This window comes from Mercurialis annua, linkage group LG1-X (assembly GCF_937616625.2).
Source record: "Mercurialis annua linkage group LG1-X, ddMerAnnu1.2, whole genome shotgun sequence".
NCBI lineage: Eukaryota > Viridiplantae > Streptophyta > Magnoliopsida > Malpighiales > Euphorbiaceae > Mercurialis > Mercurialis annua.
In genome coordinates, this window is record NC_065570.1 from 43,254,043 (window position 1) to 43,271,331 (window position 17,289).

The 17,289-nt window shown below is 35.4% G+C and overlaps 1 protein-coding gene across 1 annotated transcript; it reads left to right on the forward strand.

Moving 5' to 3' along the window:
* The first annotated feature begins 815 nt into the window (after window positions 1-815).
* On the forward strand, window positions 816-1,826 carry LOC126670437 (uncharacterized). Its single transcript, XM_050364168.1, has 2 exons — window positions 816-1,459; window positions 1,604-1,826. Exons 1-2 carry the CDS (start codon window positions 816-818, stop codon window positions 1,824-1,826), a joined length of 867 nt encoding a protein of 288 aa, XP_050220125.1.
* The last annotated feature ends 15,463 nt before the right edge of the window (window positions 1,827-17,289 follow it).

Below are 17,289 nucleotides of genomic sequence, written 5' to 3' on the forward strand. Positions count from 1 at the left end.
TTGCCTCTCTTACCTTGGGAGTTATGGAATCCAAACTCCCTGAGTTCAATTGCTAACACTTTGGGGAAGCCTCTGTTTGCTGATAGATGCACAAGAGATAGGTCAAGATTATCTTATGCCAGAATCTTGATTAATATGAGACTGAAAGGTACGTTCCCTGATGTTGTTGTTATAGAAGATGTTAATGGTGAACAACATAGTCAACTTGTTGATTATGAGTGGAAACCTCTGCTCTGTGAAGTTTGTAATAAATTGGGTCATAGAAACTGTGAAAAGAAACAAGTCTGGCTAGCTAAAGCTGCTGATAAAGAGGCTGTTAACTTAGAGAGCTTAAAGGTTATAGAGGAGGAGATAGTTAATGTGAAGGAACCTGAAGTTGCTAAACTCTTTAAGGAAGTGCATGAAGTTGCTAAACTCCCTGAGGAAGTGCCTGAAATTGTGGTTGGTGCTGACTGTACTACCCCCATTATTCTGCAAGATGATGGGTTCCAATTAGTGACTTATAGGAAATAGAAGAATAAATCTATAGTCAAAGAGAGAAGTGATGATAAAGATCAAAAAAGTGAAGTTAGAAGTGGAGGTATGACAAGATCTTTAAGCACAGATAAAATACCTACCCAGAGGCTTATTAAGCCCTTGGATAGAGGTAAATGAATTTCATAACTTGGAATATCAGGGGTCTAAATGAACCCCTGAAACAAGCAGAAGTCAAAAAACTGCTTGTTAGAAAGAAGTGTTACTTGGTTGGGATTATAGAAACCAGTTGTAACATAGATAAAGTGTGGAAGAAGCTTAACCTTTAGGGGTGGGAGCTTATGGATAATCATACTCATTCTGAGTTAGGAAAAATTTGGATTATGTTCGATAGCCTCAAAGTTGATGTCCAGAAAGTTGACTCTAATGACCAAATGATCCACTGTAAAGTGGATATGGAGGGTTTTAGTTTTTATTGGACTGTTATTTATGGTTCTAACCATCTGGTTGATAGAAAGTGTTTGTGGCACAAGTTGATTGACCTCTCTAGGAAAACTACTGGGGCCTGGTATGTCCAAGGAGATTTTAATGCTGTCCTTACCAATGAGGATAGATGTGGTGGATGCCCCCTTGATGAAGATCATTCCTATGAGCTGAGTAATTGTATTTTTACTGCTGGTATTTCAGAGCTTAAAAGTATTGGTTGTCATTTTACCTGGAATAATAATCAGTTGGGGGAGAACATAATTTGGAGAAGGTTGGATAGAGTTTTTGGCAATGGAGATGCTTGTGCAGCTTTTCAGAGAGTCTATTTCGAAGCCTTAGCTTGTGGTGTTTCTGACCACAGTCCCTTTATCACCATCCTGCAGAATGATCAAGAGAGCGGCTTTAGAGGGTTTAAATTCAATAATTTTTGGACTTTACACCCTGAGTTTAATAATATTATTGATGAAGAGTGCAGGGTTGAGTACAGAGGTTTCATGATGTACAAAATTGTGCAAAAGCTTAAAGCTATAAGCTTCAGACTTAGTAAGTTGAATAGGAGTCAATTTTCTAATATTTTCAAGAGAGCCAATGATCAGAGGGAAATCCTTAACAAGCTCCAAATTGATTTATAAAATGATCCTAGAAATAGCATTCTTATTGATGAGGAAAGAGCTATGGCCAATCATTTCAGATTCCTTCTTAGCTGTGAAGAGAGTTTTTATAAGCAGAAATCTAGAATTCAGCGGCTTAACCTTGGAGACTCTAGCAGCAAGTTCTTCAACAATTTAATTAAAATCAGGAGAATGGTGAACTGTATTCCCTCTCTTAAGTTGAATGATGGAAGAGTTATAAGCTCTAATAAATAGATTCATGATGAGATGACTGCTTACTATAGAGATTTGTTTAGCAAAACAATCTTCCCAGGAAGAATGCCAATTACATGGTTATTAGGTGAGGGGCCATTCTGACCAATGAGGAGGGTTCTGATCTTATGAGAAGCATCTCTATGGAGGAGGTCAAAAATGTTGTTTTCTCCATAGGCTCTGACAAAGCTGCAGGTCCTGATGGTTTTAATGGCCATTTCTACAAAGCAGTTTGGAATTCTATTAAAGAGGATCTACTGATCTCTGTGCAGGATGCCTTCACTTCAGGTAAAATTCTTAAGCAAATTAACTCCACTGCCATATCTGTGATTCCTAAGTCTAGTTCTGCAGAGTGTCTTAGTGATTTTAGACCCATTTCCTGCTGTAATATGCTCTACAAAATCATCTTTAAAGTTATAACCAATAGGCTTAGTCCCCTGTTTGATAAAATTGTCTCTCCAAATCAGTCTGCCCTTGTCCCTAATAGGTCAATTGCTTATAACATCATGCTTGCTCATGAATTAGTTAAGAACTACCGTAACAATAAGGATTACCCTAGATGCTTACTTAAAATTGACTTTAAAAAGGCTTATGATTCTATTTCCTGGGATTACATTCAAAGAGGTGTTAATTATGCTGAACTTCCCTGATGATTTTGTGACCCTTATCATGAATTGCATCATGACTCCCAGTTTCTTTATCTCTTGGAATGGTGTGAGGGGTGAGAAATTTGTCTCTGGTAAAGGTCTTAGGCAAGGGGACCCCATTTCCCCCCTTCTTTTTGTTATTTGTATGGAATACATGTCTAGACTTCTTAGTACTACTAGTCCTGACTTCAAGTTTCATCAAGGGTGTGGCCTCCTAAACATTAACCATTTGATGTTTACGGATGACCTTCTCCTTTTCTGCTATGGTGATGTTAATTCAGTTAAGTTTTTGATGCATTGCATTGATGATTTCAAGAGCACCTCTGGCTTGCAAGTGAATCTTAACAAGAGCCAAGTTTTCTTCTGTAATGTGGAAGACAGTGTGAAAAACAGAATCAACAGGTTGCTGAGTTTTGAGGTTGGGACTCTCCCCTTGAGGTACCGAGGCATCCCTCTGATATCTACCAAGTTGTCTAGGGATGATTGCAGAGGCATTATTGACAAAATTACTTGTAGGATTCATTCCTGGAATAGTAAATTTTTATCCTATGCGGGCAGAGTACAATTGATCCAATCTGTGCTTATGAGCATGCAGATTTTCTGGGCCTATATCTTAATCCTGCCAAAAAAAGTTATCAGAGAAATTCAAAAGATTTGCTCCAAGTTTTTATGGTCTGGTAAAGCAGATGGAAGGAAGAATGCTATGGTTTCTTGGAAAGAAATTGAGAAGTTAAAAAAAGAGGGAGGTCTTAGCATCAAAGATATGGAAGTGTGGAATAGGTATGCTAATTGCAAGCATGTCTGGCATATAATGAATAATCCTGATGCTCTATGGGTCAAGTGGATCAAGAGCAACAAACTGAGAAGTGTGACCTATTGGGGGTGCTAAAACTGACAACTATACCAGCTGGATATGGAAAGGGCTTCTGAGAATCAGATATGATATTAAGAAGATTTCTAAATATAAGTTAGGCAATGGAGAGAAGACTATTTTCTGGAGTGACCCATGGATTCATGGATGCTCTCCTTTGGAGAAATTTCCTAGAGCTAAAATGAGAAATTCTGGTATCAGGAAGAGCAATACTGTGTCTGATATGTGGAAGGACAACTCCTGGAGTCTTCCTAATCCCAATTCTGATAACCAAGAGGCCTGAGATTACATTACTAATAATATCAGTATAGTGGATAATGTTCAAGATTCCATCATCTGGAATACTATGAAAGGGGATAAGTTCTCTATTAAAAAAACCTGGGATAGTCTCAGGAACCACCATGATGAAGTTTATTGGCATAAAGTGGTATGGGGTAAGAATTCTATCCCTAGATATAACTTTCTGTTGTGGTTGGCTATCAAGAGAAGACTAAAGACTAAAGTTAAGCTTAAAAAGTGGGGCAATGTTAATGATGATTGCTGTGATATGTGTAGTAAAGCTCCTGAAGATTTGAATCATTGCTTTTTTAAGTGTGATGTTGCTAACACTGTCTGGAAAAGAGTTCTGTCTGCCTGTAACTGCAATGTTGAGATTAGATCCTGGAACAGAGTGTTCAGCTGGTTCTGCAGAAAAGCAAAAGAGGCTAGTTTGATGGCTAAGTTTTGCAGATTGATGCTTACCACCATTGTTTATATGATCTGGACTGCAAGGAACAGGAGAATCTTCAGGGATGAACCTTCCAACTTTGAGCAGATCATCCAGAGAATTAGAAGAGTCATGATTGACAAATTCAGTAACTCTAGAAGACCTGGAACTGATATTTCTAATGAGTTGCATCGTATGTAATTCTTGTTTGGTGTGTTCCCTGAGGCTTTTGTATTAGGGATCTTGTCTTCTGGCATGGAGTAGTTGGGGCTGAGGCTTTTGTAACAGTCCCTCTGCTCCTTCTGCCTTTTCTTTTTCTTTTGCCTGGTTTTTCTCAAGTTATGTTTTGTTTGCCTGTTCCTGAGGCTTTTGTTTTAGGGCCTTTTCTGGATAGAGGCAGTTGGTTCTGAGGCTTTTGTAACAGTCCTCCTATTTCTTTTTCCTCTTGCTGTTTTTTGCTTGTGGAGCCTAGTTGGCATTATCCTGAGGTTTGTGTAACAGGATTTGCTGTCTATTAGCTTTAGTTGTGTTCTCTGTTGGTGTTTTCAATAGAGCTTTTTTGGTCTTTCTACCAAAAAAAAACTAAAGAGAAAAACTAAAAATATGTAAATATTTTCGATTTTTTTAAATTAAATAGACTCGAAATTTAACATTTTAGTATCAAAAAGGCACTTTCCACTTTTATTCCCTCGAGTGAGATACTCTCAATCCTAAAAACAAATATATCCTTATTATTTTATTTATTTCTTAGATTAATTTTTAATAATTTTTAAATTTCAATTATATTTAGAATTTTAAAAATTCAATTATCATTTTATTTTCAAATAAAAATATAAAAATCTTTTTCCCTTTTTCTCATTTCTTCTTCTTTCCTCCTACCCCCAACACTCACCACCACAAGTAGGAGCTCGGAGCTGCAGATTTTCTCCTCCAGCGAGGAGCGGATCTGTCGGTGGTGGGTGGCGGTTAAAGATTTAAATTTAATTAGTATAATTAGTGTTAATTAGAATTTTAATTATGTTTAATTAGTATCAGTTAGGATTAATTAAAATTTTAAAAGTATAATTACAAATCCCACTCTTTTTTGTCTCATTTTGTGTTAGAGAAGTGTCTTTGATGTTAAAATGCTAAGTTGTATGTTTGTTTGATCTAAAAATTTCAAAAATGATTTTTTTGATATTTCCAGTCATGTTGAGGGAGTGAATTGATTCTTTGTTTATTTTTTAAAATTGAAACTCAATACTATATATATATATATTGAGTTCTTACGTTTTTAAAATTGTAGACACTAAATCCCTCCGTCATAAAACATATTAACGATGTTAAGTCACTAAGTCCCTCTGTCAAAAAATATATTAACGATGTTAAATCAAATGAAAAAATGATATTAAAGTTTAATTATAGTCCGTATAAATCAATTTAGTCCTTGAATGAGATTAAATCTCGTTATCTCTAAGGTTAAATGAAGAAGGAATGTAAAAAAAATAGATGATGAAAAATAAAAACGATAGTCGGTCTCTAAATATTTTGTGATATAATAAAAAAAAATTTAAATTATATAAAATATGTTGAACAAAAGATCAATTCATACCTTTGAACTTCGCACAAAATATTACAATAGTTATTTTCGTGACTTTTAATACAGACAAACCCACAATTAATTCATTTAGCATTAAACTCACCCCGTAGAGAGTGGGTTTTTAATTTTATTTAATTAACTCAATTAATCATTATTAATTTTAATTTAATATCTAATTATAATCTAATTAAAACCCTAACTAATTAGAATCTTAAATTTAATCCCGCCAGCACCATCCTCTCACCTCCGGCCACCGCCACCGACCACCGCCCTCTCACCTCCGACCACCGCCAACGACAACCACCAATCACCACCCACTCCGCCCATTGTTCATCCTCTTTAAGGATGAACCTAAATCGGGTTCATCCTTAAAGAGAAACCCATGTTCATCATCAAAGAGTGTCCATCCTCTTTGTTCATCCTCCTTCAAAAAGGATGAACTGGGTTCATGTTTGAAGAGGATGACACTATTCATCCTCTTTGAGGATGAAAAAGGGTAAATTTATGAAACGGTCTTTAAGTTTTTATTTATATATTTATTTAATATTTAAATTTTTAAAATTATAAAGGCTATAATGGAAAATTTCAAATGATTAAATATTAATTTGGAAAATAAATTAAATATAAAGATCTTATAAAATAATAATTCATATTGTTAGTGAAGAGTAAACACATTTGAAGGGCGGGATTGGATTCAATATTAATAAGAGCTTTTTTATGGTAAATGACATAATTGCAGGTCTGTTTGTATCAAAAGCCACAAAAAATGACTTTTTTAATATTTCGTACCAAGTTCAAGAGGTGAAGTGATCATTTGTTCAAAATATGTTAGAAAAAATGCTATAAATTTCCGTTACATATTAAAATAATAATTAATTAATATTATATATTTTTTCAATATATAGCAAAGATCATTATTTAAAATTATTGTAAAAAAGAATTAAATTATGCTAACACGCATAACCATGTTTGTTATTTAAAATTTTTAACAACCATATTTTGAGTTTTAATAACAACATTTGACGTTAGGTAAGAATCAAGTTTCTTGTATAGTATGATGCACAAAATTGCAAGTATACCTATCGCTTAAACAAGTAATATAATGATAAGTAAAACTCGATTACATGAGAAAACATACTTAGTATTTAAATAGTCAACTAATTATAATTTGAACTAACAAAATTTGGATCTTTATGAATTTTAATTAAAATACTAAAAACATTAATTAAATAAGGAATAACAAGAATGACAAGTAATCTAGAATATTGTTTCCGTATGAGCATTATTCAATTCATCAATTCAATTCAATTCATACTAATCTTATTTTAATTATTCTTGCCAATGGAGACAGAGCAAACATATTAACTTTGTATTTCATAGAAGATGCTAACCTATTGATCATAACCCGATCACACGATTAGTTTACTGTCATGGCTTACGAAATAAAAGAAAATAACCGGAAATTTATAATTAAAGAGTTAATGAACAAGTTATCCACATATATCACATAATACAAACACAGTGGACTGACTCATGTTTTATAATTATGTTCTTATTATCTTTTCTAATCAACTTGTTTTAATAACGTTTACTCACAAATTGATTTATAATCATGTAATTGATGATCAATTAATTACAATCATCAATTCCAATAATAAGAATTGTAAAAATAAAGAAAGATAAATAATTAAATCTCAAAATTTATTTAAACCCATACTACTCACAACACCAAGTAATTTAGCTAGACAAAATTAAATCAATCAACAAACAAATAATAACAACATAATTAAAAAGTAATGCAAGAGGAAGTAAACAAATTTGAATATAGGTCTGAAATAATCCTTAAACAAAACTTGCTTGAATTTCACATTTCAATTCTTCAATAACATAAAACAAGTACTAAAAGTAAATTAACCGATAACAATTGTTGTAAGCTAAAAACTAATAATATCTAACTAACTAGCATAACCTTAAGCTGAGTTTATATATAGGGAAAATCCTAGTAACTTATTACAATTAAAATTTAGGCCTAAATAGGAATCATTATGAAAAAAATATTTAAAATCTTTTTTAATCGCAAGGCAGTCCTGTCGACGACAAGGACTGCTTCCAGACCACATTTCTGCTGAGCCAATCAATCATACCGACGTCCTTTCTAATTTTCCTCCATTCTGTCGACGACAGGGCCATCAGGCAGATGCTCTTTTTGCCGAGGTTTCCATTCCGCCAACGACATGTATAGCTTGGTCGACATGATCAGTGCGTCTTCCCCAGAATCTTCAATTTCTTCTCGATTTGATTCCCAATTGCTTCCTCATGCTCCAAATGCTATAACCTACAAATTTACTAACTTTCGAAGCATAAATGCTATAACCTACAAATACATTAATCACATATTATACTAAAAAAAGTATTATACAAATTAGGCGTATCATAATGATGGTAGAAAAGAGAAGAAATAAACATATAAGAGTTAAATGATCAATTTTCTTATGCAATAGAGGCTCTCAGAACTCTTACATTTGAAAAATGTGAGCTCACTCTTTTCTCTTAACCTAGCCAGCTCTTTCTTCCCCATTTCCCACTAACGTCGTATACTTCTATTGGATGTGTTTTTTGACAATTTTTTGACCAAAATAACCAAGAAGGAATAGGTTCGTTCTTCGCTAAAGATAGTTAAAGAAGAAGGAACGGGTTTACAAAAATTATTATTTGTGTTGAATCATAAATCACTTAAAGAAGAATCAGCGTGATTCCAAGTCACCTAAGCTCACCTGTCCATCATGTAGTACCTATTTCGCCACTAAAGAAAACCAACAGGACAGAACTAATCACAAAATCTTCAAACCCAAATCGCCCACTGAACAATGGCAGAAGCATAAGCCACAGCGGAGGTCGGGGACCACCCGCTTTAAGAGAATTTTTTGGCCAACGGAGGAGATCCCTCGTATGACAAAACTCAGCAGAAGCGAATGTAGAGGTTCAGACAAGAGTCTAAAATGTTGAACAACGATAGAGGAAATGTGAGGCAGGCGAAAAAGGAAGAGAAGACATCGCTTATAACTAATTGGCTAACATTTGTTGCAACGCGAGATACTTCCAAGACATTGGAAAGGCGAGAACCCATTACTGAGAGGTTTGGGACACGCCCAAAGGAAAATTTAAAAACATCCAAACAGGCTAACCATCGGCAAATAATCGCCCCAACCTTACCAATATAAAAGATCATAATGAATTGGGTGGAAATGGGGAACATCAACGAGGCCAAGCAGAGAGAAATCCCGAAAGAAAATATTGTGCCTATGTCGGCCGATGCAGTGACACATTCCAAGAACGAGCGAAAACAACTGTACAGAGATATGGTGGTATCTAACACCAATAGGAAACTGAAAGCTAGAGTGCCCAGCGACAGGGAGGTCGCCGTTTCCATACAAAGGACAACTCAAGGCCTCGGTTCCCGTGAATAGGGACAAGTTTGGAGTTAAGGTTGTGACATTTCCCGAGTCCTACAGAAAGAAGCTAAGCCAAAAGGCGGTTCTGGATAGAGACTTCATAATCCCATATGAAAAAAGTGCTGATAATACGGCTGTGATAACTCTTAGTAAACCACTAGCCCGGATGACCCGTTATATTCGACCACTCTATATTAAGGACGATTTAAATGGGGTGTCAATCAATAGATTCTTGATAGATAACGGGGCAGAGGTGAACATACTGCCAGCAAAGATGCTCAAGAAATTGGGCATAGAGCGAGACCAACTAGATCCTACTGATGTCTACACGACAGATTTTGCCGGGGGAGACACGCCAGCTGAAGGGTACATCACCCTTGGGATTAGAGTCGCCTGAGTAGAGACCGAGGAGGGTTTCTTCATTGTTAATGCATGGAGAAACTACAACATCCTGCTTGGCCGAGATTGGATTCATTCCAATATGTGCATACCGTCCACCATGCAGATATTGATCATATGAAGGGAGGAATATGCCGCCGAAGTGGTTCAGGGAGACCCTAATCCATTCGGCGAAGATCACAATATGCTCGAGGCAAGATTGTATTATGAAGAAGTCCGAAATATCAATCTCTCAGCTTGCAAGGACAGACGAGCATCCCTCGTTTTCTAGTTAACGCGGATCCACCAGTATCAATCACCCTTGGGGGAAACAGTTGATCCACAATCATCAAATCTTTAAAGACGAGACAAAGAGCTAAGGAAGAAGATCCACGATCTTGCCATACTCCATGGTGTGTTATCGGCCGAATGCATATATGAGGACAAAGACCAAGACCTAACCGAGGATGTTAATATCGAGGACTTGCAAATAGCCATAGGAAAGCTAGAAGATGACCTCTATTAAGTACAAGACGAACTTCAAGAAGTAAACTTGGTAATAGAAGAGTCGCCAAGGCCGATATACGTAAATGAAAACTTAGATGAGAAGTTTAATACATAGTTAATCGCCTTGCTAAGAGAGTACCAAAATTGCTTCGCCTGGTCCTATGTTGAAATGCTTGGATTGAATCCTTTTATCACCGAGCATAAGCTTCCTTTGAAGAGTGGCTTAAGACCATTTTGACAACCTCTTAGAAGAATGTCTAGGGAAGTAGATACCTTGATCCAAGACGAGATTAAGAGGCCGGTAGATGCATAGTTTATCCGAGAAGCATAGTACACCGAATGGCTATCCAATATCGTCCTAGTCATGAAGAAAAATGGCAGGCCTACAACTAGATCGACATCAAGAACTGCCTCAACAAGAGCTCTTCCTGGTGCTGTCATAAGGGAAAGACAAAATCCACCTACTGAGAAAAGAAAATCAAGTGAGATAGTTGTTGATAAGGGAAATGGAAAGGAGAAGGTTACTTATGCTCCAAAAAAGAGTAGGTTTGATAAGCCAACTATAGGGTTTGGCATTTTTTGAAGAATCAACCACATGCAATGTATTCTATGATGTAAATGACCTTTACTTTACTTGTCATTGATTTGGTTATACTAATACATGGTGATGATATTTTCTGCTTTGGACATTCAGCCCGGTTTACCAAGTGAGCACCTCATTGCTGGAAAAGGAAGTGGATTGGATGTGGATTGGAAAAGGTTGGACATGATTCAAACCCAAATGTGAGCTTCCTTGTACCTAACGAGAAAAACTTGCGACAGGTTCGTAGAAGTTCAAGGATACAAAGTAACCAAGGCACTAGAAAAATTCAGTTTCATGGAGATGGTCATGAAGTTCGAGTTGGGTTTCCTAGGTTCATAACGCAGCGGAATTTCAAAAATTTATCAAAAACCCAAACCAAGATCTATGTAATTCTAATAAATAGATTAATAACATAATTAATACTTACTTGTATGTCGAATTCCAACAGCAGTGTAGGAAGGAAGGAGGTGGTTCACTTTTGTGAAACCTGGCCTCGGATCAAAAACGCCTCCAAAAGAACGCGTCCTCTACGAGTATCCACACGACCAGACCTTAGCCAAAACTAGTGCTCGTGTGCTAGCACTATTGCTTCACAAGAAATTTTGAATTATTTAGTGATTTAGTGAATAATGAATTTCGTAATTGACAAACCCATTCCTTAGTGTGTATTTATAAGCATACAACAACATTAGGGTTTGAGTCAAATTCGTATTTCAATCTCATTGTAACTCTTCTAAGTTTATGTTTATCAAAAACTCCTTTTTTGATAATCGCACATATATATTAATTATTATTATTATTATCTTCAAAAGATAATAACTTAAGAAAAACACTTATCCTTAAATTTTGAATTTTATATATATATATATATATATATATATATATATATATATATATATATATATATATATGTTACAAATTATATATATAATAAACTATTAATCACTTAATTCCATTAGGCTTGTACAACCCATAACTGTTTTGGGCCTGTTCTTAGTGTGCGACCCTGTAGGTTCATATAACGTTGAGAGTAGGCCCGAAATTCCTATTTCGGCTTACAAGTCATAACTGGCCTCTATCAAGACATTATGACTACCCAAGTTATACGAATATTGATAATCTGATTTAACCATTTACAATAATATTTTAATTCCTTTGTCTCTCGATATCCTGGTTGAATATAAGGCATAGTCCTATCATCCTTATAATATTCAATCATTAGTTTCCTGATTCCAAGTAGACTGAAAATGATAACTCTTTATCAATTCATTTAGCATGGCCATACATTTCCTTCAATCTATCTTCTTCAAGGGGCCCATAGAGATCTTACTCAAATAAATGAGGGACAAATTCCTTCTAAGTCACTCACATTTCTCACATAGTTACTTTCATATCCAATGACAATCTATTTCACTATCCTGTTAAAGATAATGTAAGACTGTATCAAAACATGAAATATCTATGTAGAAATCCATGGTGATTTCAAGGTAAAAGGATTATACTAATAGAACTGTAATGAGAATTACTTATGACAGTTATCTATGTAGTATTCTCAAGATGGGTCATCCAGTGCCTTATTTCTCAAATAGCACCTATGATTTGACTTTATATTTCATATACATGATTAGTAAAACATAATCATCAATCAACATCATACTAGTTTCAATGTTCTATTAAGACTAGGGATAGATGGAATATAATTCTTTATAAAACCTAAGGGTTTTACTATCAAGTCACATACTTGATGACCTTAGAAAGAATTAACCATTCAAGTATTTTAATCATAATATGAAGTGATAAAAACTGCCAATCAATAAATAACAAAACGATAAAGTCAATACATGGTCAAACATGATTGACCTAGTGCATATCACTAATAATCTCCCACTTGCACTAGGCCCAATCTACATTAAATCTAATACCCATGGACCTAGTATGACTCTCATATTTAGGCTGTGGAAGAGGCTTGGTTAGCGGATCAGCAACATTATCATTTGTCAAAACTCTACATATCTTCACGTCTCCTCTCTCAATGATTTCTCGAATGAGATGATAACGTCTAAGTATGTGTTTGGATTGCTGATGTGATATGGGCTCCTTTGCTTGTGCTATAGCCCCATTGTTATCACATAACAAGTTCACTAGATCAGATATACTAGGAACAACTCCTAATCCACTTATGAACTTCTTGATCCAAACAGCCTCCTTAGCTGCGTTTGAAGCAGCTATATACTCAGCTTTTGTTGTTGAATCAGCAACGGTGTCTTGCTTCGAGCTCTTCCAGCTGAGAGCATCTCCATTCAAATAAAACACATATCCTGACTATGATTTATAATCATCAATGTCAGTTTGGAAGCTGGCATCTGTGTAACCCTTTACAATCAGCTCATCTTCCTGACCACCATATAGCAAGAGTGCATTATTAGTTCTTCTCAAGTACATAAGGATGTTCTTAACTGCTGCCCAGTGACTTTCACCTGGATTTGACTGGTATCTGCTCGTTGTACTCAAAGCATACGAGACATCAGGTCGAGTGCACAACATTGCATACATGATAGATCCAATAGCAGAAGCATATGGAATCATACTCATGCGGTCTCACTCATCCTGTGTCTTAGGACATTGAGTCTTGCTGAGACTGATGCCATGTGATATTGGCAAGAATCCTCTCTTGGAGTCTTGCATACTAAACCTGTTTAATACCTTATCAACATAAGTGCTTTGACTTAGGCCAATGAGTCTTCTAGATCTATCTTTATAGATCTTGATGCCTAATATATAAGCAGCATCGCCCAAGTCTTTAATTGAAAAACACTTTCAGAACCATGATTTAACATTTTGTAGTATGGGAATATCGTTTCCAATGAGTAGTATGTCATCAACATAAAGCACTAAGAAAACAATCGCGCTCCCACTAACCTTCTTGTATACACAAGGTTCATCTTCATTCTTGATGAATCCAAACTCTTTGATAACTTCATCAAAACGAAGATTCCAACTCCGAGAAGCTTGCTTTAATCCATAAATGGATTTTTGAAGCTTGCAAACCTTTTCAGAATTCTCTGGACTGGCAAAACCCTCAAGCTGTGTCATGTACACATCCTCAAGTAAGTTTCCATTAAGAAACGCCGTTTTGACATCCATTTGCCATATCTCATAGTCATAGTATGCAGCTATGGCAAGGAGAATTCGAATGGATTTAAGCATAGCTACTGGTGAAAAAGTTTCATCATAGTCAATACCATGTATTTATCTGAAACTTTTTGCAACCAGTCTTGTTTTATAGGTATGCACATTTCCATCCATGTAAGTCTTCACTTTGAAGACCCATTTGCACCCAATGGTTTTTACACCATCCATGGGGTCAATCAAGGTCCAAACCTAATTATCATACATGGATTGCATTTCAGATTTCATGGCTTCGAGCCATTTTTCAGAGTCAGGACTATTTATGGCCTCTTGATAGGATGTGGGTTCTTCTTGATCCACAATCATCACATCATTGTTCTCAGTAATGAGAAATCCATATCTCATAAGATTATGACGTGTCCTATCAGACCTCCTTTGGCATTGTGGTACTTGTTCTGGTTCAGCAATTGTCTGTTGATTCATTTGAGGTTCCATACTTGGAACAATGCTACTTTGTGGTTTTTGAATTTCTTCAAGTTGTACTGTACTCCCACTGGTTCCTTTGGAAATAAATTCTCTTTCCAAAAAGACACCATTTCGAGCAACAAACACTTTGTTCTCATAATTGTAGAAGTAATATCCTTTAGTTTCTTTAGGATATCCAACAAAAAGGCCTTTTTTGGATTTGTGTGCTAATTTATCTGAAATTAGTCGCTCCACATAAGCTTGACATCCCCAAATCTTAAGAAAAGACAAACTAGGAGTTTTTCCAGTCCATATCTCATATGGTGTCTTTTCAATTGCCTTTGATGGAACTCTATTTAAAATGAATGCAGCGGTTTTTTAAAGCATAACCCCAAAATGAGATTGGAAGATCAGTTTGACTCATCATTGGTCGAACCATATCCAATAGAGTTTGATTTCTCCGTTCAGACACACCATTCCATTGTGGCGTTCGTGGTGGAGTCAATTGAGAAATGATCCTATAATCTCTTAGATGATCTACAAATTCTTGGCTTAAATATTCACCACCTCGATCAAATCTTAGTGTTTTAATATTTTTACCAAGTTGATTTTGTACTTTATTCTTAAATATTTTGAACTTTTCAAAAGATTCAGATTTATGTTTCATCAGGTAGACAAAACCATATCTACTGAAATCATCAGTAAAAGTAATAGAGTACTGAAATCCACCTCTAGCATTTGTACTTAATGTACCACATACATCTGTATGTATAAGGCTCAATAAGCTTTTTGCTCTTTCACCTTGTCCTGGAAAAGCTGTTTTTATAATTTTGCCCACTAGACAAGATTCAAATGTTTCAAATGATTCATAATCAAATGAATTCAAAAGTCCATCTCTTTGAAGCTTTGAAATGCGTTTCAATTATATGGCCAAAACGACAATGCCAGAGATAAGTAGAGTTTAAATCATTTGACTTAAACTTCTTAGTATCGACGTTATAGATTGATTTTTCATTAGTGTCTTCAACATTCAAAATATAAAGACCACTAGTGCGTGGAGCATATCCATAAATAATGTTATTAAGCGAAATACTGCATTTATTATTCCTAATAATAAACTCAAAACCATCCTTGTCCAAACAAAAAACAGAAATAATATTCCTACACATGGTAGGTACATAATAACAATTATTCAAAGATAAAATAAGTCAATTAGGCAAAGATAACTCATATGTCCCTACAGCTAAAGAAGCAACTCTTACTCCATTGCCAACTCGTAGGTCCACTTCGCCTTTTGTCAAACTTGTACTCCTTTTGAGACTCTGCACATTAGTACAAATGTGAGATCCAGATCCAGTATCTAATATCCGTGAATCAGAAGTAGAAAGATGAATTTCTATAACATGAATACCTGAAGTGGTAGTCTCACTACCCTTATTCTTCTTCAAATCATCCAGATATTTCTTGCAATTCCTTTTCCAATGACCAGATTCCTTGCAGAAAAAGCAAGTTCCTTCCTTTGGCGGTTTTGCTTTGGGTTCATTCTTGATCTTGGGATTCGGCTTTGGCTTATACTTCTTATAGTCTTGAGAAGCCTTTCCCTTGCCCTTACCAGACCTTTTTAAACCCTTTCCCTTGTTGACCATGAGAATATCCTTGATTTCATTCTTGATGCTCTTTTCAGCAGTTTGAAGCATACCATGCAACTCTGTGATGGTCTTCTCCATATTATGTATATATTGAAGTTCATGATGAAACCATCATAAGCCTCAGGCAAAGATTGGAGAACAATGTCCACAACCAACTCTTGGGCAATTGTGAGACCAAGTCTGTCCAAATGTTCAAGATGACCTTTCATCTTCAAAACATGAGGACTGACTCAGCCGCTAGTAGTCAACTTGCAAGAAAGCAAATCCTTGATGGTATTGAACCTTTCAATTCTTGCTCTCTCTTGGAACATTACCATGAGATCAGCAATCATGGTGTTCGCATCCAATTCCATCATTTGCTTTTGGAGCTCATTCTCCATGCATCCAAGCATAATGCAAGTGACATCAGTAGAGTCATTGAGATGCTTCCTATAAGCATCCCTTTGAGCTCTAGTAGCACCAACAGCTGGTTCCTCAGGGAGGGGTTGATCAAGGATATATTCCTTTCTTTATTGCCTAAGAATAATTCTTAGGTTCCTGTACCAGTCCCGAAAGTTAGTGCCATTGAGCTTATCCCTCTCAAGGATTTATCGCACTGATAAAGTATGTGTAGTGTTTGAAGCCATCTCTACAACAATAAATATACAAACAACATTTAATAAAAGGCACAATAAAATTCCCACAACATATATCCATAATTCATATAAAAACCCTTAACATTAATTTCAACAATTGAATAATAGTGGGACAAGATCCATATTTCACCCTACTTCAAGTAAGCTTTGGCTTATCACTTTAAGTGTGGTTATTTAGGTAGGCAATACTTTACCAATTACATCTTATGCAACTCTTGAATATAGAATATTAACATCTCATGTAATTTTGATATTCTATCTAATACTCTAGGTTCAAAACCGTTTTGATAACCTAGTTAAGTCTAACCAAATTAAACACATGGATATCACTTTTATCCATCTTATCTTACTTAGATAACTTTATACATCATGTTTTGGCATAGCCTATACATAGCAATCTAAGTCTTGATAAGTGTTATTATAATGGGAGGTATATTGAAGACTTAATATTAAGTAAGGGTTTGTTTTATCCTATTTAGTTATCCTATTTTATCACATATAAAATAATCATGCAAAGCATATACCCAATAAGATAAATATTAAAATATATATTATTTTATTATTTTTAAATCATATTTAATAAAAATCACATAAATATGTTATTCATGATAATTTAAATCATATTTAATAATCATCATATAAAACTTTTAAAACGTTACTTTTTAAAAGAAACACATGACAAAAACACGCGGATTCTTATAAGGAAAACGGTTGTTTGTGGGGTGTATCAGCGGGGTCCAAGGGGCAAGGCCCCTTGGCTGGGTCTAGGGGCAGCGCCCCAAGTGGGGTCCAAGGGGCAGCGCTCCAAGCGTGTGATCCCTTTTTTCGATGATTCCAATGAAAATTTGCTTCCTAAAACACCTTC

What these genes read in the sequence shown, in the direction of transcription:
- LOC126670437 (XM_050364168.1), top strand. Translation starts at nt 816, where the DNA reads ATGGATAATCATACTCATTCTGAGTTAGGAAAAATTTGGATTATGTTC. An exon ending in GAGTACAGAGGTTTCATGAT is followed by an intron (nt 1,460 to 1,603) that starts GTACAAAATTGT and finishes AAATGATCCTAG; the next exon opens with AAATAGCATTCTTATTGATG.